The sequence below is a fragment of the Balaenoptera acutorostrata genome, chromosome 16, assembly GCF_949987535.1.
Source record: "Balaenoptera acutorostrata chromosome 16, mBalAcu1.1, whole genome shotgun sequence".
In the NCBI taxonomy this organism is placed as follows: Eukaryota; Metazoa; Chordata; class Mammalia; order Artiodactyla; family Balaenopteridae; genus Balaenoptera; species Balaenoptera acutorostrata.
The window spans coordinates 48242630-48270225 of record NC_080079.1 but is presented as its reverse complement, the minus strand read 5'-3'; the positions used below and the strand labels follow the sequence as shown (position 1 = coordinate 48270225).

At 54.2% G+C, this 27596-nt stretch overlaps 1 protein-coding gene across 4 annotated transcripts in view; it reads right to left on the bottom strand.

The window, feature by feature from the left end:
• Positions 1-6777: 6777 nt before the first annotated feature.
• Positions 6778-27596, bottom strand: part of OGDHL (oxoglutarate dehydrogenase L) — a 30144-nt gene continuing 9325 nt past the window's right edge. For 2 of the 4 annotated variants that reach the window (XM_057531621.1, XM_057531624.1), the window contains 20 exons: positions 27380-27482; positions 26835-26950; positions 26530-26702; positions 25667-25813; positions 23838-23928; positions 21205-21384; positions 20932-21060; positions 19864-20043; positions 19436-19588; positions 18762-18864; positions 18104-18232; positions 16891-17041; positions 15706-15833; positions 14575-14753; positions 13082-13153; positions 12844-12969; positions 12666-12738; positions 11144-11307; positions 10806-10960; positions 6778-10344 (listed from right to left, as the gene is read on the bottom strand). In XM_057531621.1, the coding sequence (XP_057387604.1) occupies positions 10221-10344; positions 10806-10960; positions 11144-11307; positions 12666-12738; positions 12844-12969; positions 13082-13153; positions 14575-14753; positions 15706-15833; positions 16891-17041; positions 18104-18232; positions 18762-18864; positions 19436-19588; positions 19864-20043; positions 20932-21060; positions 21205-21384; positions 23838-23928; positions 25667-25813; positions 26530-26702; positions 26835-26950; positions 27380-27482 (2676 nt within the window). In that variant the 3' untranslated portion in view covers positions 6778-10220. The remainder of the gene's footprint in view (positions 10345-10805; positions 10961-11143; positions 11308-12665; positions 12739-12843; positions 12970-13081; positions 13154-14574; positions 14754-15705; positions 15834-16890; positions 17042-18103; positions 18233-18761; positions 18865-19435; positions 19589-19863; positions 20044-20931; positions 21061-21204; positions 21385-23837; positions 23929-25666; positions 25814-26529; positions 26703-26834; positions 26951-27379; positions 27483-27596) is intronic. The other 2 variants (XM_057531622.1, XM_057531623.1) reach the window with 2 other exon arrangements.

Below are 27596 nucleotides of genomic sequence, written 5' to 3'. Positions count from 1 at the left end.
AATGGTTTCTTAGATATGACACCAAACACACAAGCAACAAAACCAAAAAATAAATTAGACTTCATCAAAATTAAAAACTTCTGTCTTTCAAAGGATAGCATCAAGAAAGTGAAAAGACAACCTACAGAAATGGGAGGAAAAAATTTTTAATCATACATCTGTTAAAGGACTTGTATCTAGAATACATACAGGATTCTTACAATTCAATAATAAAAGAAACCAAATAACCCAGTTTTAAAATGGAGAAAGGATCTGAATAGACATTTCTTCAAAGAAGATATACAAATGGCTGACACAAGCATATGAAAAGATGCTCAACACCATTAGTCATCAGGGAAATGGAAATCAAAACTACAGTGAGGTATCACTCACATGCATTAGGGTGGCTATTATCAAAAAGTCAACAAGTTTCTGTAAGGATATAGAGAAATCAGAACCCTCATACACTGTTGGTGGGAAAGTAAAGTGGTGCAGCTACTTTGGAAAACAGTCTGACCGTTCCTAAAAAATTAAAACACAGAGTTACCCAGCAATTCCTCTCCCAAGAGCAATGAAAACATATGTTGACAAAAAAGTTGTGCATGAATATTCATAACATTTACTCATAATAGCCAAAAGTTGGAAACAACCCAAATGTCCATCAACTGATAAGTGGATAAACAAAATGTGATGTATCCATACAATGGAATATTGTTTGGTCATAAAAAGGAATGAAGTACTGGTACATGCTACAACTTGGAAGAAACTTCAAAACATTTATGCTAAGTGAAGTAAGCCAATTATAAAATACCACATATTATATGATTCAATTTGTATGAAATGTCCAAATAAGCCAATAGAGATAGAAAGCAGGTTAGTGGTTGCATCGGACTTGGGGGGCTAGCAGGGTGGAGAATTGAAGGGCTGATAGACTATGGGGTTTCTTTTTGACATGATGAAAATGTCCTGTAATTGATTGTGGTGATAGCTATACAAGTCCATGAATATACCAAAAACAATTGAATTGTACACTTTAAAATGAGTGAATTGTATGACATGTGAATTATACACATATAAAACCGTTACCAAAAAAAGTCAGTTACCTCCTCTCTCCGAACTATTTGAACAACTTTAAAAAGAATGAGATACTATCTATATCTATCTATAGGTGCTGGTTTTGTAAAGATGTCCACATCATATACATGTGAACAATTGTGCAGTCTGTGTATAGTGTGTGTACACATTTGCACAAGTAAAAATATGTCAGGAATCTTGCCCAGGGTCACCTGCGATCAAGGCAAATAGATAGGAGGGGAACTTTCCTTTTTACTTTATATACTTCTATGTTATTTGATTTTTTAAAAATGAGTACTTGCTGTTTTATTAGTATACGATAAAAAATAAGAAAAGGCAAAAACTGAGCTCCTTTACTGACATCTGTCAATTATTGAGCCCTTGCTAAGTGCCATACACTGTTCTGACCTCCTGATGCACCTGATCTCATCTCATCCTCAAAAGACTCTTATACAGCCCTTCACAGTATTTTCTCTTACTGGGTGGGAAGACTGAGTCTCAGAGGAGGTGAGGGACTCAACCAGGCTCTCTCACACAGCTGAGAGGTGGCTGAGTTTGGAAGCTGAGCCCTCCTCTACGGGCTAAACCCTCATCCTAAGCCTAAGCATTCCAGCTCCACCCCCTCCCATTGCTGGAATGAGACTCGAGCTATTTTTGTAATTTTCCCCAAACCGACCTCCTTTGAGTCTACTTCAACAACAATGGATGACAACAATAATCTAGTTAAAGTGTCATATAAAATAAGCCAGGCTTGTGCAACAAATTTCAAAGTTCACCAAAATTAAGTAAGAGCCTAAATAACACCAAAGAGGCTCAGAGCAGCCGGTGATCAGGCTCCAAGGCTTGACTGATTCTTGTCTTTAAAATGTTCCAGTCGTTTAAATATTCATTAGGAATTCAGCATCACTGGGGAAATGGGTTAAATGAACTAAAGACCACAATTCACAATGGGAAAATATCCCAAACTACTTGTTGATTACTGTCCTTTCTGAAGTGAGGAGGGTGCTGGCACTAATGCCAGGCAGCCCAATGGCATTTGAATAGTGTATACCTTCCTGGGAACTGTCCTTAGAGAAACATCTATTTTCCCTGGTTTTGAAAAATGCTTCCAAAACATCTAATCGTGTCTCAGTAGTTTTCTGTAGAAATAAAAAACAAAAAAACAAAACCAGCGTGGTGTTTTTAACTGTCCTAAATAAAACTTTTCTCAATTTGCTACAAGCATTAGCACTTTATAACAAGGGTCCCAGTATTACTTGTTTGCTTATAACCGCGAAGGTATTTACAAGTGTTTCTAAATGTATTTCTGTACCAGCGCCCACATATTGGCTCACCCCATGGTTCTGTCCATGGTCCTCTTCTCCCTTCTCTCTAAGGTCACATCCACAGCTTCAGCTATAATTGCCCAACACATTTCCCAGTCCTGATTTCTTTGCTAAGTGCCAGATGCCGAATTCCAGTGATCTAGTTAGGAAATTTTACCTTCAAATGTCTTAAGCCAAATACAGTTGGCTTAAGAAAATAGGAAGTACATTGGTTTGTCTAACTGAAAACTACATGTACAGCTTCAAGCTTGGTTGGATACAAGTGCTCAATCAGTGACAGCAGACTCTGTCTCCATCTCTTGGAATTGGCTTCATTCTCATGCAAGCTGACCCAAAGTAGTGACAAGATGACAAGCTGCTTCAGGCTGACCTTTCACTTGCATAGCAGCCCTAGCAGGAAGAAAACTTTACCTTCCCAAATGTTCCAGCAAAAGCCCCAGGGCTTGACTCTCATTGGCTCAGGTTGAGTCCTGTGTCCATTTCTGAATTAATCACTGTGACTTGGGTTGGTCATGCTCACTTCTGGAACTGAGAGGAGGGGGACTCAATCCTATTGGAACCAAAAGGACTGTGTGGGAGAGAGGTTAGTTTCCCAAAAGGAAAATAGAGGATCTGTTTCCAGAATAGATAGAAGCTGAGTAACTAAAACGAAAACAAAAACAAATAGTTGTCCCACATCTCCTGAACATCTCCAATGGGATGTCCATAGACAACCTGCAGTAAACCTAACACATCTGCTCCCCAACTCAATCTCTCCAACTGTATTCCTCTCGATAATTAAAGTTATGATCAATAACCTACTTAATTTGGAAACTTGGAGACAGCCAATTACTCTTTTAACATCTTCGCTTGTTTCTGCCTCTGAGACACCGCTAATCTGTCCTTTCCTTGACAATGCCAGTGCTTCTGCCCTAGTTTGGGATTTCAACATCTCTTGCCTAGACTATTTCACTAGATTCTTATCTTGTTATTCTGTCTCCATTATCTCCTCCTGAAAACCACTCTACATTGCTGCTGAAATAATCTTTCTAAAGTATAAATCAGACCCTGTTTCTTCCCTGTGAATATTTTATGGGTTTTTTTTGGCTGTCCATCATCATGGTGTGCTTGGGGGTCTCTCCGCCTATGGGCCCTGGTGGAAGTCGAGTGTTGCCATGGGCAAGGAACCCACACTTGGGCAGTTGGATGCACCTTCCCCAGACCTTGACTCTAGAGCTCTTGGCACAAGGATGAAGAGAGAATGGATAAGGTGTTCTGTGGCTACAGTTGTGGCAGCTAGCCCAGTTTCTGGAGTCATCCAGGCAGTCATGCCAACCACAGCATCCAGCATCCAATGAGGCATGTGGTGCAGGCTGCCATTTCAGCAGCCACAGCCATGGGGTCCTCCCAGGCCTGTTTTGTTGTGTGACTTGAGCTGTTCCTCTGGCTCCCCTTGTCCCTGTTTTCTTTTTTTTTTTCCTTTATAAATTTATTTTTTTATTTATTTTTGGCTGTGTTGGGTCTTCGTTGCTGTGCGCAGGCTTTCTCTAGTTGCGGCGAGCAGGGGGTACTCTTGGTTGTGGTGCGCGGGCTTCTCATTGCGGTGGCTTCTCTTGTTGCAGAGCACAGGCTCTAGGTGCGTGGGCTTCAGTAGCTGTGGAACGCGGGCTCCACAGTTGTGGCTCACTGGCTCTAGATCGCAGGCTCAGTAGTTGTGGCGCACTGGCTTAGTTGCTCCACGGCATGTGGGATCTTCCCGGACAAGGGCTCGAACCTTTGTCCCCTGCATTGGCAGGTGGATTCTTAACTGCGCCACCAGGGAAGTCCCCTTGTCCCTGTTTTTAGTCCAGCCTGCGTTCCCAGACTTCCTGGCAATTCTTTGAGCTCCCTGGCTTCCCCTCTCACATTTTCTTTTGAATCTGTCTCAGCCAGAGTCAGCTCTGTGGCTCACAGCTTGAACCCGGACTGAAACGTCCCTACATGGCTTCAGGATAAAGCCTAAACTCTTCAGCCGGGCATCAGAGTCCTTTATGATATAGGCCTCACTCACCTCTCCACTTGCCCACTGTCCACTCCACAGCCCTAAGTGACCAGACCAGGCCCTCCTGGTCTATAAGCCTTTGCACTCCTGTCATGCCCTACTTCACCTGGTAAATGCTGCCCAACTCAAATGGCTCATCTTTCCTCATCCTTGTCTCTCCCAACAGCCTGGTGGGCTCCCTTCTCTAGTCTCCTGCAGCCCTCATCCTCCACTGGCTCTGAACAAATGCCTGGCACCTTGTATCCGCGTGTGTCTGTCTCCTAAGAGGGTCACAGAGCTCCTCAAAGCAGCAGCCATGTCCTCTTTCAATTCTCTGTGCCTCTTGCCCCAGAGCCTGGCGCACAGCAAGCGTCACCCAGTGAGCTCTCAACGACACGTTGGTCGACAACAGGAGGCTCAGATACCAGCAATCAACCCTTACTGAAGGGGCAGTGTGGCATTCTCGCTTAACAAAGCATGTTGGAAATTGCTTAAATGCCTTGGAGAAACGTGCTTAGTACAAACTGTTGCTGACAATTTCTTAGCATCTCCCTCTGGGGATCAGCTGATCTGCTAGAGAAAACTGTCTCCCTGGGCTCTTGGTAGCTGGAAAACCTCTGGGTCCGTGGAGCACAGAAGACTTGGCTCTCTCCTTTGGCCACTGTGGTGGGCAGTGGCTGTTCACTTCTGCGGCTTCCCTTCCACCTTCTTCCAGGAACAGCCCTGTCGTTAGGGCTCCACCTCTCCCCTACTCTTGGTTCCACTGGGAAGCCAAACTCTGCTCTGCTGCAGCTGAAAACTCGTGTCCGGCTAATCAGAGCACGACACCACCCAGGCGAGTGTGACTGGCTTTTCTTAGGCCAGTGTGAGTTAGGTTTCCTGTCACCTGGAACCAAAACGTTTTTCACTAGATCAGCCACCAAACACAACGGGGGTGCTCACCAAGATTAAACCAGCCACGGCTCAGAGCAGCTGGAGGGCCTTTGGGACCTGAGGCAGCTCGCTGCAGCTCCGGGGACCCCCGCTCCAGTCTGGGACCTGAATCACCCCCCTCACCCCTGCAGGAGCTGTTAGCACTCACCTCATCCTCCTCTTAGGGCGCCCGCAAATAAATCCACCTGCCTAGAGGGAGTCCCGCACAAAGTTGGATTTATGGAAGCTTCCCTCGGGAGAGGGGAGAGGGCTTCTATCACATACTCCCAGGAAGGGATTTCAGTCTTCCTCACGGCCCTCGCCATCACCCCACACCTCACCCTCCTGGCAGAAGCACACACTTTCCTGTTTTCTCCTCAGGCAGCAAACTCCTCTTCCTTGTCTCAATTCCAGACAAAAGATGGGCTGCAGGCTGCAGGGCTTCCCTGGGTCAGCTGTTCTGAGCTAGGAAACTATGCCTCGTTCTTCATGTATGTTAATGAGTTCTCAGCAGACTGCCCGGCTACCAAGCCTGCTATCTGGAGCCTTAAAAACAGTTTCAGAGAGTGAAGCAACTTGCCCCCGGCCACAAGGCTGCTGGGCAGTCAGGACTCAAGCCCAGTCTGCCTTCGTGACCCAGATGAAGCTCAGAAAACAGCGTGGCCGAGCTGTGTGCTGGTGGGGAAGAGAGAGAGAGAGCACAGGTGGTCGGGAACACCGGGACTCACTTCATCAGACGTGGAGAAGGTGTCAGAACATGTTAGGGCTTTTGGCAAAGAAACAGGAGTATATGTTGTGGAGTCTTTCCTGAGAAAAACGATCATTAACAGTGATATGTTTGGGAAAATCACTCCATCTCCCAACTTGTTCAGTTTGTCGTGGTGATTGTTGTTTTCCAGGCGGCTTGATTTGCTCGCAGCATGAGTGATGCCCGCCCTGGCGTGCAGAGACGCAGCCCGGATAGCGCCCTTGGTGGTCCAAGCACATATTTCTACAGGCTGTAAGATCCCAGCAAAAAAGGCCCCCCACCCCCAATCTCTTGACTGAACACAACCCTGGGCACATGTATGTTTGAGAAAATGCTTTGAAGGTTGGCCAAAGTGAAGTATGTGTGTCAACTTATGGAATGGGGACACAGGAAAAAAAAAAAAAGATGGCTGTTTTGTCGCCAACACAATGTGCACAGTTCAGGGTGGAGATTCAGAGCCGGGGTGTAAATACTAATGCCCCTCTTGGGATCTGTGTGGCTGAGAAATTACTCAACCCCACAATTCTCAGTTTTCTCCTCTATAAAATGGGGGTGGTAATAACATCTTCCTCATGTGACTATTATGAGGATAAAAATGAAAGAACAAAAGGAGCAGAGCTCAGATCCTGGCACACTGTGAAGCCATCAATAAATGTTAGGGATTATTATGCTTTATTATTATCTGGAATGTCTCTTTATTACTCAAAGGACATATATTACTTTTCCCATCAGGAAAAAGATGAAGTTTGGTTTTTAAGATCCTCTGCAGTAAAACAGCAGCGTCTGTTTTCTTTGACCTTTCTTTTGGGTCCAGCAGTTCTGAGAAGGAAATGACTGCAGAGTGATTTTCACTTTGCACTTCAGCTGGAAAGAGAGGTGACAAACAGAATGGGAGACATAATTTGTAACACAATTCAACTCTGGCCTCCAATTTTTGAGAATTCCCTCTTATTATGAAAGTTTCCTTCGTTATTCAAAGGAAAAACAGCTCCCATTGCCTCCTCTCACTCCCCACATATGGAGAAAACCCAACGAGCCCCAACTGGACCCACACTGACCAACGTGGTTAGACACTGAACAACCATCATGGACTGACCACTGTGTCTGGTGCTCTGTCCATACCGCCTCACTTAATTCTCAATCAACCTTATGAAGAAGCACCTGAGTCCAGAGGTAACTGCGGCTCAGTGGCTCAGGATAAGGACACTAGACCCCAACCAACTGAATGTGAATCCCAACTATGCGACCTTAGGAAAATTACTCAGCCTCTCTGAGCCTCAACATCTTAACGGGTAGCACGAAAGTAATACATGTCTCATGTGGCGCAGTGAGAGTTCAGAGGTGTAATTAGGTGGAAGAGACCAAGAACAGCGACTGGCACATAGTAAGTACTTGATAAATATCAGCTGTTATTGTTCTCACACCTACTTTGTGGCAGAGTAAGTAGAGTGGGCATCTATAGTTTGTTCTGCCCAACATCCATATTCTCACCTCCTGGAATCCACACCCCAAGTTTATTTTCAAGTTCCTCTTCCATTCATTGCACACAGTCTTGGATAGGCTGTCAATCAAAATACTCCAAGAAAGATATGGATGGCCCAAGAAATGCCAATCAGACATTCTTTCCTAGAATTTAACTCTTAAGGATAGTAACAAAATGACTGAACATGATTAGAAATCTAAGAATTCATCTTCCGAACAGCATGGACCAGGCTTTCCATTAGTTTCTATTGTCTAGATCCCCAGATCTATTCGGGTCACATCCCTCCACCCCATGAGCTGTCTCCCAGGCTTCCTACGTACAAATTCCAGGGGTCATTTCTGTGGCTTACAATGAAAGAACTCATTCAGCCCATCTATTGAGGTCTTTGTTTTGGCAATATTTGGTATTTTCTAAACATCTGATTTTTTTTTTTAATAGTCTGTTACTGTTTCGTAGAAGCAAGATCTTCCTTGCCCTCTGAAGTTATAACAGTTCATATAAAGCCTTTGTTCCATGAGCTCCATTTTACTTCCCAGTGTTAGTTATTATCTTTGTAGAGTTTGGAGCCCTCGTTTCATGTGTTTGGTTTTCTTCAGTTTGGCGACCCCAGCAATTGGTCCCCACCAGCCTGTCTGCAGCCTCCCTACACAGAGCGTGAGGAAGGTGCAGTGTGTAGTAGGGCAGGACGCACCAACCATCCAACTCCAGAGCATGAGGGCTCCTTACGAGCCCAGGCACCTCATGCGATGCATCCCCGCTCACTGCCACAGCCCAACTGCAGGGAGAGACCCCAGACCGCTAGATTTCCACAGGGCCAAGAATACATGCTATGGGAAGAGGTTATTTCCCAAGGGAAGCAGTGTAGCCTCACAGAGGCCAAGTCGACTTGGCGAGTGACCCTCAACTTCAAGGTTCACATGAAATTATTTGCAAATTCATGTGAACTCTGATTTCCTCATCTATAAAATGGGCTTATTCCCAGCACGCAAAGCCATGGTGAAGGTTAAAGAATATTTAGTAATATATGCAAAACACCCAGCAGAGGGCCCAGGACACACATCCTATAAGTGGCAGCTATAATTACTTTTACTTTATGTCACTTAGAACACTCCTGCAGTGTGATTCAGCGTGTACCCCAATAAGCTGTACTTGAGCAGATGGAATTTTAACACCCTATCCTCCAACTTCAGGTTGATGTTTTTCTTTAGGGTGCCCCACCCTAACCCCATGATCAGTATTTCCAGGTCTGCTCTATAAGAGGCTCATCTCTCCCAGTTGTCCTATAGAACTCTTTCTTCAAACACCATCATCTCTAGGGAGACTTCCCTGACTTCCACAGCCCTCTGCACTTACCTCCAACATAACCCACAATTCAGTGAATGACAGCAGTCCCTCGGTATCCATGGGGGATTGGTTCCAGGACCTCCCTGAAGATACCAAACTCCACGGATGCTCAAGTCTCTCGTATAAAATGGTATAGCATTTGCATGCAACCTACACACATCCTCCCATGTACTTTTAACTCATCTCTAGATTACTTACAATACCGAATACAGTATAAATGCCAGGAAAATAGTTGTAAATACAATGTAAATGCCATGTAACATAGTTTGCTTTTTGGAACTTTCTGGAATTTTTTTCCCCAAGTATTTTTGCATCTGTGGATGTGGAACCCCCCACAGGAGGGATATGGAGGGCCAACTGTAAACCGTTTACCCATCTCCCGTGCTGGGCTCCAAGACACACGTTTCTTTCACCCTGGGTCCCAGCGTCTAGCACAGAGGAAGTGCTCTGAGAAGGGGAGCAGGGAATAAATGATTTGCAGAAAGCAAAACATCCCTCCTGTGCTGCTGCTTCCCCAGCATCTTTGCAGGGAAGCAAAACCAACGAAAGGCTAAAGACTGGCAATGCCGACAGATCTGCAAACATCGCCTGGTGCTCAAAGGAAAATCTGGCCACAGGAGGCAGATATTTATCCCCTACATGTTTCGTTTTTCTTTCTCCCCATCCCTTACCATCTCTAAACCATCTGTCTCTTCCCCCAACTTTACAACATGAAGTGACAACAGGAAGTCTCCCTTAAGCATTTTCTAATTTCTCTGTTATTTGGTTTTCTACTTTGGTACATGTGAGCCTTGGCTGTATTTCACACAGAAGCTGACATATTTTATTATGACACACCCCATAAAACAGAGCACGTATAAATCACTTGGCATGGTTTTGCTTCACCTGGTTGTTATTGCTAAAATCTCTATTTCTAAGAGCACAAAAGAGAACAGTTCTTGAATCCACAGACGAACAAGAACAAGGTGAGCGGCCGTCAAATCTACCAGGCTGGGAGAAAGAGACCAGAGACACGGGCTCCTGGGTGGCTGGCTGTCTGCAGAGGCATGAACAACACAGACGGAGAAGCCACACAAACACTCCAGCGAGACCCGGGAGGCTGGGGAAACACTCTACAACTACAGCCCGTCTATCAGACCCCTCTGGCTTTCTCAGCCCTAAGAGATTCTGAAATAAACACAAAGGCCCAAGGTGGCATAATACCGAAGCCAGCGGTACCTACTCTTTGGCCTCAATCACTGCATGGGTATGTTTTATCTTGGGGCCCCTGACAGTCCCTCTCCTGGGCAGAAGAGCCAGCCAGCCCCTAATGTCCCTGGTGTCCTCAACAACCCCACAGCAAGACCCAGGCAGGCTCTAAAATGTCTTGCCCTCAAAGGCCTGGAGATTGAAGGCAGTATCCAGAAACTTCTTCAGAGACACCAGGTGAGTGTTCCTGTTTCCTGTGGCTGGTGCAGCTGCTGGGTCTCGGCCAACATACCTGGGGGAGGAGAGTCAAGCTAAGGGGAGGGCTGAGCCTGGCCCTGCTGCTACCCCAGGACTGCACCGGGCCTAATCCAGCTGCAGAAACCAAGAGCCTGAGGTTCCAAGGGGCCAAGTCACTGGCCTAAGATCAAAGGTAGGAGATTTGAGACACGCAGGAGGTTCTCTAGTTCAGTTCTGGCTGCAGAACAAACACAAAGGTTTCCCCTCCATAAGGCCGTATTAGAGAGGATCCCTGATGGGGAAGCTGATCTGTCACTGACAGTCACAGAGCCAGCAGGGACTATGGGGCCCAACTCCTCAGTTTCCAATGCAGCCCAGAGAAGGGCAGTGGCCAGTGCTGGGTCACACAGCAAATGGGGTGGGCAGAGCCAGGATGGGGCCTCAAGCCCCCAGAGCCTCAGGCCTGGCAGACGTGCGGGGTAAATGGCGGGCAACCCCTTGCACCCAGCCTTGTACCATATGGGCCGCGCTCGGCCCAGGATGGTCATGAAGCGCGGGCTGATGTAGTCGTAGTAGCCCATGTTCTTGTGCTCCTCCTGGCACCACACCAGCTCTGCGCCTGGGTACTTCTCTGCCTCTCGCTTGATCAGGTCAAAGGGGAATGGAGAGATCTGGGACAGACAGGGAGAAAGAAGGGAATAGCTAGGGGGAGGGGGGCATGCGCACAGCCAGGCCCCCAGGAGAGCAGCCACCGCTTCCCTCACTGGCCCCAGCCCTGGCACGCTGCCCAGAGCCAGGGGGCTGGCGATATGACCTTGCTCGTCACTCTGAGCAGTTGAGGGGCTCGGGCGCACCTGCTCCAGGCGTGTGATGGCCACGTGCTGGTCCAGGCCCTGGCTGCTCCGCTCCTTCACCAGGTCATAGTACACCTTTCCCGTGCAGAAGATGAGCCGCCGCACCTGCCCGGGAGCCTGTGCCGCAGCCCCGTCCTCAGGAATCACCCTCTGGAAGCTGGTCCCTGGGGACCAACAGGGCATGGCAGGGGCGTCTGCTCCCAGAGGGGCCAGAGCAGCTTGGGAATCAGGTCCACATCCCTGGCACCTCCCTGGCCACTAAGACAAGCCCCAGATTTAGATCTGTGGCTGCAATAGGAACCTCTTGAGCCAAACAATGGAGCAGGGGACAGAGGACACTCTGAGACATCATAGGGACAGGGGTGGAGACAGCGGCTGGAGCCAAGGGCAGAGCCTTGGGAGCATCAACAACAAGGTGATGGGCCGGCGGGGGGGCGGTTGGGGATGATGGGGAGAGCCCCTGAAGAGGACAGAGGTGATGCCACATCCCCGTCTGACAGCGTCACTGTCCCAAACCTGCTCCCCATCCAGCCATGCCTACCTCCCAGGCACACTCAATCCACCCAGTCACCAAGCTGGAAGGCGAACCTTGCACAGTCCTCCCTCTCTCAGCCCCAGAGCCCAGCCTCCATCCCCAAGTCCCATCCATTTTTCCTTCCTGAGCTCATGCCATGTGCCAGGTGCCAAACTAAAAGTACTACAAAAACCTCTGAGGAAGGTACTGTAGAGTCCCTGCAACCCAGATGAGGACACTGAGGCAGAGACGGTCACTGGCTGCCAGGGCCCACCAGTACTAGGCACTCAGCCCAGGTGGTCCAGCCCAATGCCAGAGCTCTGCCCTGCTGACTCAGCCCCCAGCCACATCTGAGGGGATGCCCACACACACACGTGAAGAACAAGCACCTGTCCATGCCACTGAGGTCCTCCTGGCCAGCTCCTGCCCCTCCGCCTACAACCCAGGACCATTTTCCCAGACAGCTCTGCTCTGCCAAGCCTCAGGGCCCCACACCTGCTCCTCCCTGATCCTCCACTGGGTCACGTCTCAATTCCAAAACCTGGTCCTTCGGGTGCTTTATCTGACCTCTGACTCCCAGCTAAATGAGGCTGAGAGCTCTTGGAGGGGGCGCTGGCTCACCAGGGCCAGAAATGTCTGTCTGGCTCATGAGAGAAAACAACGGATGAGTGACTGATGCTCAGTGTCCCATGAACTAGCAGACCTCTACCAGGCGTCCTGCCTCTAGGCTCTTCCGGCGCAGCCAGGCCGGCCCTGCTGGGAGGCTGCGGGGCCCCAGTGCACTCCTCTGGCCCTGGTGCTCTGCGTTAAGTGACACAAGTGGGTTCAGCCATCTGGCCGCTGCACCAACCTCCCAACCCAGCTGCTGGTGGGGATCGTGCCAGAAGCTGCTGCAGGGCCAACAGAGCCACAGACAGAGGCAAGAACGGAAGAGTCCCGGGAGCAGAGGCCACACATGGGCCACCAGGCCCCCCATCAGCCGCCTCCCCAACACGCCCAGGCACATACCAGATACCATTTGGTCAAAGCTGGACTTGGCCTCTGGGTGCCTCAGCAGAGATTTGGGTGTGAAGATGATCAGCTGGAAGGGAAACACGTGCCCGGCTGCCAGCCGCCCCTGCTTGGCCAGGGTGCCCTGCACTTGGCCCCTGTACGGTCACGGTGACGACCAGGGCGGGTGGCTCACCGGCTTGCGGAAGGGCAGCAGGATCTGGCGGCGCAGCACGTGGAAGTAGCTGGCCGGCGTGGAGCAGTTGACCACTATCCAGTTGCAGTCGTAGAGCTGCCTCACCTCGAAGTCCTGGGTGAACGCCTGGAGGGGCAGGGCGCGGCTGGGAGGTGGCCTGCCTGTGGCATCCACACCCTGGCCTTGCTGGGCACAACAGCGTGCAGTCCTGTCCTGGGGGAGGGCGGGCAACACTCACGGGGTAGGCGTCCGAGTCGTCATTGCTCATCTGCAGGAACCTCTCGGGCCTGGCTGAGGAGTGCTCCGGGCCCTGGAAGCAAATGCCAGATGGCCCAGGCTGGCCGGAGTTTGGGGGGGATTGGGGATCTGTCACACAGGACGGGGACCCTGGGCTTGGGGGAGAGACTAAAGGGCTTCTTGGAGGAGATGCCCTCACTCTGGAGTCTCAACCACAGGAAAGCGCCAGGAATGTGGGACAAGAGTAGGGAGGTACCCTCAGATGAGGGTCTGGCCAGAGCCACCATGTGTGAACATGTGGGGCAGAAGGAAAAAGCAAAAAGGCCAAGATGCTCTTCTCTAGAACGTTCTGACCTCCAGCAGTGACTGTTTACTATGTGCCCGTGGTGTGCCAGACATAGCTCTGTGGACCCCACACAGATTATTCTCTCATCTTGTGAAAGCAGCCCTGTGATGGAGATGAAGAAGGCCAGGGACAAAGAGATTAAGAAACAACCTCACGGGCACTCAGCCAGAAAGGGACAGATTCAAACCCAGGTCTGACTGCTACGCCTACCCTTGCCCACGTGGCTGCTCTGCTCCATAAGAGCAGCAAGAACCCCCGCACTGCCCTCCAAGCTGGCTCTCCGTGGGACGGGGTGACCTGCTCCTCCCGTAGTGGGGATGCCCCAAGGACCCATGGCCACAGGCACCAGCCAGGCCAGCCCAACCCTCCGCAACCAGCCTGACTCAAGCTCCACCCAGTGAGATGCCAGCCACCCTTACAGCTGGAAGACCGTGGGCAGTCACAGGCCTTCTCCCTCGCACATGAAACCGGAACAGAACTGACTGCCTGGTCCAGCTGTGAGGATGCCACAGGATTATCCATGGCGTGTAAAGTGCACGGCACAGGGAAACCTGACTCTGAGCAGTACTGATCAATCCCTGACCGCATGAGCAGTCCAAGCTGAGCGGGTCCTTGTGGCCATCCACTGCAGCCAGCACAGCCCTGCCCACGCTCCACCGGGTCAGGCTACACACCCACCACGGTGGCATCTCCTGATGCTCTGCTCCTCCCTTCCCCGAGGGCCTGCACATCCTCCTTCTCCCCCACATGTGGTTCCCCCGACAACATAGGTTCAAATTCCAGCTACTAGCTGTGTGACCTTAGGCAAGCTACTCCACCTCTCTGTGCCCCAGTTTCCTCATCTGGAAAGTGGGAACAGGTCCCACCTCCTTAAGTTGTTGTAAGGACTGGAGGAGTTAACACACAGAGAAGGTTTTAAACAGAGCCCGGCACAAAGCAGGCACTCAGGCATGTCCGCTCCATCTACTGCTAGAACAGTAGTGTCACCAACTTCAGCAGCGGTGACACAGACCCACGCAGGCCCCACCCTGCAGACCCATGTGGTTCCGGGGGACTGGGAGGCACATACCCCCCCTCAACTCTGCAAGTGGCCAAGGGTCTAGCCGCCCTCTCCCAGGCCGGCCAGGGCCCGCCCCCACGGCCCTCACCATGCCCTCCATGCCGTGGGGCAGCAGCAGCACGACGCCATTGTGCCGAACCCACTTGGCCTGGCCCGTGCTGATGAACTGGTCGATGATGCACTGGGCCGTGTTGTGGAAGTCACCAAACTGCGCCTCCCAGAGGACCAGGGCGTTGGGGCTGGCCATGGCGTAGCCCAGCTCGAAGCCTAAACGGGAGATGCCGAGGCAGAGCCTACCACATGCGGTCCCCAAGTGGTGGTGGCTCTGGCCAGACCCAGCCCTTCCTCCCATGTGCCGCCTGCCCCGCCCGTCCCTCCCAGCAGGACAGAAGCGCCCGGGGACTCCTTGGTGCCCAAAGGCCAGGATCTCCCTTCCTGGCCGCCGACAACACACCCAGAGATGCCACTCTCAGCCCTGACCTCAAGTACAGCCAGCTTCAGCCTTATGTAGGCCAGGAGTCAACTCCAAAGACACCCTGGGGAAGCGGCAGGGCCCATCTGCCAAGGGGCCCCCCAAATATGGCGGGTCTGCTGAGGGGAATGGGCAGGAACAGCCCCAGAGGCAGCTCCCCAGAAGCGGTGTCCAGTCTCGGGGGGTTCCGCTTCTGGGAGGAGGCGGGGAGGGAGGAAGCAGGCCAGCTAAAGGTCAAGCCAAGGGAGAGTGCAGGGGGGCAGTCTGGGGAGCCCAGAGTCTAGGGAGGGGCCTCGAGACGGGGCTGCTGGGTGTGGTGGCACAGAGGGCAAGACAGAGGTCAGGAACGTGGAGGTGGCCAGGCCAGGCTCAGGGCCGGTCAGTGGCAGCAGCACTCAGTGGACTCGACGGGGTTTTCTGTCTGGGCCCACTGTTGCCCAGGGACAGGCTCTGGTATCCAGAGCTCCCACCCAGGCCAGAGTGCCCCCCCACCATCTGGGCTCTCTGAGGGGCCAGATGGGACAGGACCTCATCTCTGATGTGGCCTCAGGTGGGGGCAGCCCAACCACTGTCCCTCAGGGCTGTCCGAGGACTCAGGTCCACCCAGGGGCCTCTGAGCCTCTTCGGCCCCTCCCAGCCCCAGACCACGGTCAAAACAACAAAAACAGACACCCTGAGGTGCAAGACCCTCTCTGGTCCCCAAGCATCTCAGGGCCCGCCCGTCCTGCAGGCAGAGTTCTGACCCACCCAGAACTCCGTACTCCGAGAGGGAGCTGTTGCACACAGTGTAGGGGGCCTGGTCAGGCCAGAGGTGGTTCATGGGGACGCACGTCCTCCGGTCAACTTCCTGGTCATGGAGAACGTGGTGCCGGTGACTGCAGAGACACAGACCAGGAAGGGATGGGAGGCGGGCGGACTGAGCAGGACACCAGGCAAAGTCCCACAGGATGGCGACACCAAGAAGGCCGTGGAAAGCCAGAGCGATCTGGTCCCTCCTCCGGGCAGCCTCCCCTCCCACTGGTGCCCTCACACATGCCCTGGGGGTCTTGGAGCACAGGCATGAGAGTCTCAGCTTCTCACCTAAGGAGGGATCCGATGAGACCTGCCTTGCCGACCTCCCAGATGCTGGGTGGAGCCTGAGACCCTAGGAGGCCACACCCCAGGGGCACCATCTCCCTGCCCATCCTGCCAGCCCCTTTACCACCTTCACCTGCCCTGTCCAGGTTTACAGGAGGCAGGAATTCCTGTGCATAAGGGGGGCCCCCCTGGCCAAACCCCAAGCCTTGTGAGGACTGACATGCAACTCAGGGTGCAGTGGAGTGGCCCTCTGTACCCTGGTTGGAGCAGGGCCAGCAGTGATGAGGGAGTAGGACGTGGGAAAGATGGCCTGTCGAATACTGGAAGCCACACCTCCAGGACTCACTAACATGGCAGAGACAGAGTTGAGATCCCAAACATCTGGGGTCCCAAACAGAGGAAACGTAATGAGGACAACCGGCAAGTGTAAAGTCCCTCATCTGGACTCAAAACCCAACTGCGAACAAGCAAGATGGTGGCGGGGAGCTGGCTTGACAGTAGTTCACAGAAGAGAAACAAAGGATCTTGAGGACCATAGATAACCACAAGGCTTGACATCAACCAACAGCTTGGGCCAAGCAGTCAGCTCTGCACGCTGGCCCCGTGGGGACAGAGAGGAGGCCTAGCAGCCCTCAGACAGCTTGGCCCAAGGGTGGGGGCTAGCGTGCTGATGGAGTTACCTGAGAACACCTCCCTGGCTTCCCAGACAAGGTCTAGGAAGAGAAGGAAGGGCCACTCCACTCCAGAGGCCCTGGGCCGACTGTGAGAGATCCCCAGCACAGCTGAGCTCTCAGCTCCCCCCAGGCACAAGGCTAATGCCCATAGGGCCTAGGGCCCAGAGCACCCCACCCTCACCTGAATGTGCCCCTCTCCACGTCCTGCCCACTGAGCCGCACATGGATGCCTTCCTTGAGCAGGGAGCCAAAGGCCATGTACTCTGCCAGCGCCCAGTCCACTGTCCTCTTCCTGGTCATGTCCGCACGGCCCCGCAGGATGCGAGAGAGGCCTGCAGGAGGGGAGGGCCAGCCTGAGGGCCACAGGGGCTTGGCCACCCCATCTGGGACAGCCGTAGTCCCTGGGACCTGGGCCGGGTGTGTATATACTCAGTGTACACCCCTCCCACCGAGCAGGGCCCCGGCAGGACGCAGGAGGCCCCTCCTCCAGCATCACCACTCCAGCCAACACACCGGGCCGGCCTGAGCCCGCATCCCCACCAGCCTCCCTCCCTGCAGGAAGGAGCAGGCACCATTAGGCGAGCATCCGCCACATGCATATGCCGCATTCATTGATTCAGGGACATTTCTCACAAGCCCACGGGAGAGGTACCAACTTCCCCCACCCCTAGATGAGAAGACAGACTCAGAAGAAGGAAATCATTTACTCACGATCACATAGCTATGACGGTGCTTGGATCTGAGCCCAGGCACCCGGCCCAGGCTGGGCTCCCATCAGCCCTACACCCACACAGACCCCGTGTGACTGCACAGAGCCGGTGCCCCAAGACACCTGGGCCTCCACGGGCACGTGGAGGAATCCTCTTGGAACGCCCACAGGCTGCTCAGAGGGTGCACAGGGGCCCCACTACCATCGCGGGGGCCCTCCAGGCTGCCTGAGCAGAGGCCACGATGGCCACCATCGTGGCCAAGAGGCACAGCCAGTGACCACCTACTAGCCCAGGGTCGCCCTCTGTCATCCACCCAGCCCAGCACTCTTGCCGCCCAACATTCTAGGCCCAACCGCCCCCTCCATGGGAAGCCCTTCTTTCCCTGCTCTCCTTCTGCCTGATGCAGAGATGCCCCCGGCAAAGGCACTGGGAAAACACAAGGTGTCCCACAGAAGCCTGGTCACCAGCACCCAGCTGGGAGCGTGGTACCCACATCTGCTCACCCTGAGAGGAGCTGTTAACACAGGCACCTCATGGGGCACAAAGGAGGCACTGAGGGCTCCGCTGATCTACCCAAGACCAAGTCAAGATGAGGGCCAGGCCTCCCTGACTCCTGATGCCATCTCCCTTGGGGCACGACGTCTGGGACAGTGGCCCATGCTGGAGCCTGCAGAGCAACCTCACCCGTGTGGATCTTAAAGTCCTCCAGGGGCACAGAGCTGGCCACTTCACCAATGTGGGTCAGCATGTCCTCTGGAATACCTGTGGCTGGGCATGTCATGCTCTTGGGCTCCCCGTCCACAGTGAAGAAGCCTGAGAGGGCAGAGGCTCTGTGACTGGTGTGTGGCAGTGGGGCCTCAGCTCCCCCAGCCAGGCTGTCTCCCCAGGACTCAGGGGTCCACCTCTCCCTTAACCCCAGTGGCACTCAAACCCTGAGCCCATCCTGGGGAACTGGGACAGCTGACAGCACCCACCCAACATCCTCCCCTCTGGCGCCTGCGAGGCCCCTCCCTGGACCCAGGGTCACAGCCATCTAGCTCCGCCCCAGAGAGGCCCGCGGAGCACCCCTCCCCCAGGGCCCACTACACTTTGCCGTCCACCCTCCCTGACCCACAGCCCTTTCCCGGAAGCAGCTCATCACGTGTGTCCTGAGGGCGACGCTATCTCCCTCTACTCCCGCCTACCCCACCTGCAGGAATCAGCCTCAGGGGTCTCAGGGACAAAGCCCACAGCCTCTGGGCTGGGCAGCAACTGCCCTCATTCAGGATCGCTCCAGTCCTGGTCCCAGTGCCAGAGCCCAGGGCCCAGGCAAATCACTCTCAGCCACACGCTGCTCACTCACCAGGCCAGGGGGAGTCCAGCCAGTGCTTTATATGCAGGATCTTTTTATCCTTGGACCTGCCAAACGCCTCCTCACAGATCCGGTCATATTTGGCGATTTCTTCCTGAAATCAGGGTGAAGGCCTGGATTGAGGAAGCGATGCCCTGGGCAGCCAGAGGCTGAGTCAACCCAGACTCATAAACCCTGGTCCCTCTCACCACGTTCTAGAGGAACTGTCTGCCCACTGGCCCACAGGGACCTTAAGGCCAGAGATAAAAGTCCCAGAGTGCAGGGGGATCCTGGAAAGAGTTCAGGTGATTCCACTCAGCAAGGGACTTGGGTGAATGCAGGAAAGACTCATAGTCCTTGCCCTGAGAGCTCCCTGAAGGCGGGAGGACAAGCACATCCACAGATAACTATAGGGACAAACCCGGCTCAGGGCTACCTCCTACAGGAAGCCTTCCTGGACTCTGGCCGGAGGATGGGCTTCCATGCATTGCAGCGTTCACTGCATCCCACAGGCTGTACATGTCTTTGGTCCTCTGCCCCCTTGATACCTGGGGGCTACTGGGGACAAGGACCATACTGGCTACTCCTATAAATCGCCAGTGCCCAGCACTGGGCTGGTGACATCAGCAACCGCCTCAGGGTCTCGGCTAGAGCAAGGCTGATCCCAGGCGCTGACGGGGGCCCACCTCGAATTCCTGCAGGGTCACTGCGCCCTCGGCAATGAGCTTGTCTGCATACTTCTTCAGCACAGGCACCTGCCTGTGGATCTGCTTGTACATGAGCGGCTGCGTGAACATGGGCTCGTCCATCTCGTTGTGGCCACGCCGGCGGTAACAGACCTGCAGGGACAGAGGGTGGGTCCCCGCGCCCAGGCGGTGTGGCTGGCACAGTCACTGCACAGCTGGGGCACACCTGGCAGGCCACATCCTGTGAGGCCTCACCAGCCCCCACTACGACCCATCACCAAACGCCCCACCCACAGGCCTCCGCAGAGATGGTGCTCAGCGGTTCTAAACCTGCCGCTCAGCCCCGACTACCAAAGATGCTGCAGACCCGGCGCACGTGCCACGGCAGGGACAGTCCGAGCACCTCCACCTCAGTCCCCCAGACCTACCAGGTCCACCACGACGTCTTTATTGAAGGTGTTCCTCCACTCGGCCGCCACACTGCACACATATATCACGGCCTCTGGGTCGTCTGCATTCACATGGAAGATGGGCGCGTTGACCACACGGGCCACGTCGGTGGGGTATGGTGAGGAGCGGGCCATCCTGGGGTCCGTGGTGAAGCCAATCTGCAGAAGCAGGAGGCACTGAGAGCTAGACAGCAGCAGCCGCCTGGGAGACCAGAGGGCCAGGGGGCCAGGGGAGGGGCGCCTTTGCCTCGAGGTCCATCGGGTGTGCTCAGGAGGTGCAGGGGACATGACGGGGTAACAGTGGATGACCTCGAAATCAGACATAGCAGCGGGTCCCACGGGGACGGCAGTAACACCAGGGGAATTGTGCCTGCTCTTTCTCCTGAAATCATTTTTACACAGTGGGAGTGGGGAGCCCAAGTTGGGGTAAAACCCAGTCTCACCAGTTACTAACTGTACAACCTTGGGCCAGGTACTTAATTCCCAAAGCCTGTTTCCTCATCGATTAAAAGGGCTCATTAAATTCCTACCTCACAGGGTTATACTGTGAAGGTTAAATGACTTAATATGCGAATAAGGTAGTCAACCCAGGGCTTTACAGGCTCAGAAGAAGAGCTGTTATTAACCACAGCTACCTTTTTTAAAAGCAAAGGCTGTGAGAGTTGTGTTCTAAGACTGCCTGGGTCACATGGAGCTCAAGGCAGCATCTAGTTACATGTCCAGCCTCGGTGCTAGGTGCTGGTTATACCCATCTTCTCCTGTCCTTACTGCTTTCTCACATATATAATATGGGGGGAGGGGGCTGCGGAGGGAAGGACAGAGAGACACAGAGACAGAGACAGACACAGACAGATGTATACACCTCCCAGTTCCACAGACCAGGAAACCGAGGCTGAGAGATCAGGCATCTTGCCTGAAGTCACACTCTGGTAAGTAGCAGAGCAGGGGGGTTAAACCCAGAACCGTCTCACTCCTCCCCTCAAAGTGCTGCCTGGATTCAGGGATGGATGACACTGACAGGGCCCAGCACACAGCCCAGGCCATCACCTGGTTGTTGACGACGACGTGCACGGTACCGTTGGTGGTGTAAGAGGGCAGGTCACTCAGGTGGAAGGTCTCATAGACCACACCCTGGCCAGCAAAGGCGGCGTCCCCATGGACCAGGATGGACATGACCTGCAGGGCAGGATATAAGCCAGGAGGGGCCCCCATGCCCCAGCCCGTGCAGCCCAGCCCTGCTCCTGGACTTCAGAGATTCAGAGCCTACCCCTCGGAGCTCACCCCTCAGAACCCAGGACCTCAGGGCCCAGGCAAGCTCACCTTCTTGCCCTGAGCATCCCCGCGGTAGAACTGCTCTGCCTTCGTCTTCCCCTGCACCACGGGGTCCACAGCTTCCAGGTGGGAGGGGTTGGCCACGAGCGACAGAGTGATGTTCCTGTTTGTGACTCGGTTGATCCTCTCGTGGTACATGCCGAGGTGATATTTGACATCTCCAGAGCCCTGAAGGTTGAGGTGGCCCGTGATGAACCTCCCCCCCACCCCATCCCAGACATGCAAGCTTACAGTGGCGCTGGGACATTCCCTGGATTCTGCTCCCTGGGAAGGCTGTTTTGTCCCTGACTCACACCTGCATCCTTCCCCCAAACCCAGCACAATGCCCTTCTTGCCCTCCAGGCTGGCCTAAGAAAGGGAGGCAGGTTCCCTGGGCCTTGGCTCCCTTATCGGAGCCCCTCCACATTATCAACAACCATGCTCTCCGCATTAATGATGGCAGAATGGGGAAGGGGTAAGGCACCCGTAGGAAGGGGCCAGCCAGCAGCAGTGAAGGCACAGAAATGAAGGGCGGCTCTTAATTGGCATTGAGACCACGGGCTAGGCCTCTGGGCACACACTGGAGCAGGACCCGTACCTAACTCCTTACACCAAAGTAACCAAAAATGTACACGCAACAGACAAAGCCATAGTATCAGGCGAAAACATGACATACTTTATGATCTTGGAGTAGGGAATGTCTTCCTAAACAATGTACAAACCTCAGAAGCCATAAAGGATAAGACAGCTAAAATCTAATATATTTGCCATGGGGGAAGAAGATCCATGCACAGTATTAGGGGAAAAAAATCAAGCTGGGAAAATATTTATCAGACAAATGCAGGCAAAGGGCTAACTCCTTCAATACATAAGGCACTTTTACAAATCAGTGAGATAAAGCCCAAAAAACCCATAGAAAAATGAGTAAAAGCCAGGAAAAGGAATTTACAGAAAAAGGCACCCATGACTTAAACATGTGAAAAGACGCTCAAATTCGAAACAGAGAAATATGTTCAAATGCAGTGACTTTTGGACCTATCACATTGGCAAAGATGGAAAGGTCGGACAGAGTAAGGCCTGGGACCCTCGCATACAGCGTGTGGGCTTGCTGCTGTCTGCAAGCTCTTTGGAGGGCAATTCAGTCCTACCTCCTCAGCTCCAGCCACTGCATTTCTCGGACACCATCTAAAACTGCACGCACACATGTGTGCAAAGACACTCATTCCACCACCTAATGCTCATCAACGGGAGACAGCAGAAACCGGAGGGGCACTCGAAGCTCGGGGAGCTCTGTGTGCAGCTCTGAAACAGTGACAGCTCGCTAAGTGAAAACAGCAAGGTGGCCAGCGGCATCACGAGCTGCTCCCCTGGCTTTTTACAAATAAAGCTGTACTGGACACATACGTGTGTTTGCACTGCATGGAACATTTCTGGAAGTACACACTTTAACACAAAAACTGACCACAGCAGAGCCTATGGGGAGCAGGAAAGAGGTCTCAGAAGGGAAACACTCTCATTGTGTAATCTTTTCTTCAAACGATGCTCACATTTCTTTTTCTATTAAAAAAAAGTAAATTTGTTTAAAGTGTCCTTTGGCCAGGTTTTACAGTTTACTCACATGTCGTCTCTGATTCCTCACAACCATTCTGGGGGGCAGGAACTTTTATCCCCATTTTACAGAAGAGCAAACTGAGGCTCAGAGAGATGAAGGTGCTTGAGCAAAATGAACATGATGGCGGGAAGATTCTGGATTGGGAGCCAGCAGATGTGGATTCTAGTCCTGCTCTGGCCTAATGTGCTGGATGAGTTTGGAGCAGTCATTTAATATGGTTCATTTTAACAAACCATGCACCTGTGCTGAGTCCTGGGGCTTCGGGAATGAGGTCCCTGCCATCACCCTGCTACCAGCCTGGAAGGGAAGACACACACACACACACACACACACACACACACGCACGTGCGCGCGATGGAGAAGGCCAGAGTAGAGACAGATCTGCTGGGAAAGGAGGCACAGAGGAGGGAGAGACAGGATTGCTGCCTGGAGGACCAGGAAAGTCACTAGAAGGGGAGACGGGCAGGGCTGGGAAACAGGCAGAGAGTGGAAGAGAGGAAGGCCATCTGGCTGAGGGCCCAGCATGGGCAGAGGCGTGGGGTGTGAGGCATACATGACACGTATACGTGCCAGGAAGGGGGTGAGGGCAGAAGAATGTTCTCTCTGCTTATCGGTGGGCACAGGAAACCGTCCTGACCTCCCAACGCTGTGCTGGTCAAACAAGTGAGTGAGGCAGCCCTTCAGGGCAGGTAGACAGGACCCTGGGCACAGAGGTATGGCCACATGAGCTGAACTGAATAACTTCAGGCACTTCCCTGCACACCTCTCTGGGCCTCAGTCCCCCTAGCTGGAAAGAGGGAGGTTAGCCCAGATTACCTGAGGGCTCTCCCAGCTGTTGGAGATCATAGCACTTGGCTCCAAAACACCTTAGGGGCCTCACACAGACACCCCCAGCCTCTCTCCCACTCTTCTGCATGTCCGTCCACCTCAAGGTCTGTCTGAGCCTGCAAGCTCCTGGCCCAGGCCCTCTCCAGTCCACCTCCCAAATACCCAGCTCTCCAGAGGCTCTGGGGCCTGGCCTGGCACCCACCTCATCCGCCGCCTCCAGCTTGGGGTCAAACTGGCAGAAGATCTGCTCCAGGTCCTTGCGGATGACGTTGGCCAGCACATTCAGCCTGCCCCTGGAGCCAGAGGGGGCAGGGCTCTTACCATGCTCCCTGCCCACCTGGGACCTATCAGAATTAGCATGGGGGCTGGAAGGCCCCGCCCTCTCATCCCGCCTCAATCTACAAGAGGTGTTAGCGGATCCAGCTGGACGGCCCCCCTGGGCAGGCAGGCATCCCCCCCTACAACGCAGACTCAGGAGGCCCTCGCGAGCAGGGAGCCACCCAGCCTCATGGCAGGGTGTCTACTCACCCCTCTCCCCAACTAAGAGCTGAGCCCAACCCAGCACCTTGACCCCAAGCTGCTAATGAATCACAGCTGCTCACGCATGGCTCCCCACCCCAGCCCAGTGATACGGAAGTGATAAGGATAGGGAAGAGGGGACTGGACTGCCCCTAAGATCAGGAGTCACCAGAGGACCTGTCCAGAGGAGCTGAGTGAGGACTGAGGGGTGGGGGGAGGAAAGCAGCCAGGCCCAGGGCTTCTCCAGTCCAGCCTGAGCTTCCCATCGGGGGCAATCTATTCAGGGGTGGGCACCAGCCTGATGGGGGCACAGGACATGACTCCGAACCCGCTCCCCATAGACTACCAGCGGACGCCGGCCCCAGGCCTGCTCACACCCTGACCTCCAGCCCCACACGGCCCAGTGACAGAAGGGCAGCGCTCTTCCAGCGGGCCCCTCTCCTGCTCTGCGGTGGCAGGGCTGTGGGACCACAGGAGCCCTATGAACAATCCTCAGCCCCTCTGGGCAAAGACTCCGGCCTCAAAGGCCCCTCCCCAAATACGGAGGCCTGGCCGAGGGCAGCCCTTGCTCCGGAGCCCTCCTCAGGCCAGGAGCCTGCCCAGCACCACCACCCAGTCCCAGAGCTGCCTGACGGCCCAGCACCATCCTCTCCCACGGTTCTACTGAAGCCACATGTGCCCATGCCTCCTCAGACCACGGGGCCAGCTCTGCACGACCCTCTGACCAGACACCAGGCATTTCTGGGACCCCCAGAGCGTGGAGCCTGTGTGGCAAAGTTCGGGCTCCCAGGAGGCCAGCCCACAGGGTGGGGACCCTCCTCACACTGCATCCTGATGCCCCTGGTGCTGATGCAGTCCGGGGCTGGCCCACCTGTGAGCAGCTGGAAACAGGTACAGGAAATGCAGGGGCTTTGCCCCCCAGACTGCTCAGCACGTCCTCTTCCAGCCCATTCAGCAGGACCCCTGGCCACCTTGGCTGTATTCCTCATTAGCCCACAGGCTCCACCTCAGAGGTAACTGCCCAGTGGCCAGACCAGCCTTCCAAGTCTTTATCGAAGTCACAGGGAAATGTGTGGCCAGCTCGCAGCCGGGGAAAGAGACCCTCGGCTCACCTCCAGAGACCTCCCACCAGGGGATGCGAACCTGAGGCCACCTGCCCAGGCTCTGCCCTCACTTCCCTGGGATGTGGCCCTCCGCATCTCCTTGTCCACAGGAACCTCAAGTAGCATGATATACCCCTCTTCTGTAACCTCAATACTCCTGGGGACAACAGCAACATGGGGAGAGAGAAACTGAGTTTACGAGAGCCTGGTTCCATGTGGCTTTGGCCACGTGCTTTCTGTGAGGAGCAGCCCAGGGCCCAGGGCCTCTGATAACTTTCTAGACCACTTTGCCTCTATCCCCAGGTCCCACCAACACCCCTGCTCTGATTTTCAAAGCCTCCTATCCACCTCAGCTGGCTGGGCCTGGAGGAGAATGCACAAGGCTGAGGCAGGGAGGAGAAGGGCCCACCTGTGTGGCATCCCCAGGATGACATTCTCGATCCCCATCTCACTGGATTTGTCGATGATGGTCTTGAGGGCAGGAATCATGACCTCACAGCCCTCCAGGCCAAACCGCTTCTCCGAGGACCACTTCCGGGCCAGGAAGTCTTCAAACCTGCTTGGGGAGAGATGGGGAAGGATGGAGAGGCTGGGCTCCTGGGGGCTGTTCATGAGGGCTCGGAGCAGGATGCCAGGACACAGGAAGCTGCCAAGTCACCTCCCTCTGCACAGCCCAGGACCTGGCACAGACACCATGATGCTCCTACCAGCAAGGCACATAGGTCGGGGGGGAGGCTGAGGGTCCTCCCACCATAAACAGACCTCTGGCTCCATCCATTTCCAGTTACCACCCTCTCCTCCCCTTCCAGTCACACTCCTCCAACTAGCCATTCCCCTGCTCCCAGCCCACTGCCCTCTGGCACACACATGCCCTGGGGCTCTCTCATCATGCCCCAAAGATGCCTCACGGCTCAACTCAAATTCCAGCCCACACGTCACTGCTCAGGGAGCCACTTTACTCCTAGCAGCTGGGCCAGGGGCTCCTCCAGGCCCCCGCAGCCCTGGGCAGACCCAGCTTCAGAGAAGTTCAGGGGCAGAGCCAGGCAGTGCCCCACCTGCAGGAAGGCGCTGCTACACTCACTCCACACAGGGACATCTTTCTGCCACTTCCACCCTCGTTCGGTGTCATGTTCTCCTGGAGCACCATCCAGCCCTGCCTTCCCTTACCAGGCACCCTCCTAGTTTCTTAGCCAGGGCCTGGGACGTTTCATACAGCCCTGGAGCAGGCCCCCCAGCCACTCAGGCTGCCCGGGGTGGTGCTGGGAGCCTGACCTCATAGAGCGCACCAGCCGGGCCAGCAGGGTCCGCTTCTCCTCGCTGGAGAACTGCATCACGCCAGGCGTCTCGAACTTCTGCCGGATCCACTGACACTGCTCCACGTCATTGATGAACATGAACTCCAGACCGATGTGCTGGCAGTATGTGTTCTGGGGGAAAGGGGAGCACTCCACGAGGAGCCAAGAAGAAGACCGACCGACCGCCTTGGGGTCTGGAACAGAAAAGGCAGCGCCCTCCCTCCCTCTATCGCACGCCACAGAGCTTCATCAGCTGTGCCCGACACACCTGCCTGTGCTCACCTCCAGGCGCCGAATGATCTCCCGCAGAGAAAGGGTGTTTTCAGAGCCTCCAATAAAGGTAGTTGTGGGCAGCTGGAACTCCTTATCCAGGTCAGCCTCCCGCAGGTCGTAGAAGGCTAGGAGGCACACACGGCAGAGCCCCGGCAGCAGAGAGGAGAGAGGGAGGTCAGGCCCAGGTGGGGCCCAGCTGTATCCCCAGACCTCCCAACAGTGCCCCCAGGACCCTCCCGCCATGTCCAGCCTAAAGCTCAAAGGCCCTCTGTCTGCAGGGCACAGGGCCTGAGTCAGAGCCTAGCCTGCCGCCATAAGGGTGGGCCTGGACAGGTGTCTCAAGCTTGCTGAGCGTGGCACACCAGCTAGGGAAGATGGGGAGACCTCCCTTGCAGGGACACCATGCATAGCTGGGCAAGGGTCAGAAGAAAGCCTCCCAGGCTGCTTGCTGAAACCCAAGACCCAGAGGCACTGTAGGCTCAGAGCCCCTCACTGGGCACAGGCACCGGCTGGCTCTGGCGTCGCCAGGGCAACAGGAAAGGGTACCGACTCACCCAATTTATCAATGGTGGTGATTAAGTCTGAGGGCACAAAGGAGTCCAGGTCTGCATCCAGAATGCCCAGGGGGTCCAGTTGGGCCACATGGTGGCCACGGATCTGGAGAAGGGGAAAGGGTCGGGGCGGAGCTGGAACGCAGCTGGACAGACCCTCACCAAGACTGAGATTCTGGGCCCTGGTCCCTCAAGTCCCCCTTCAGAATTTCAAGTTTCC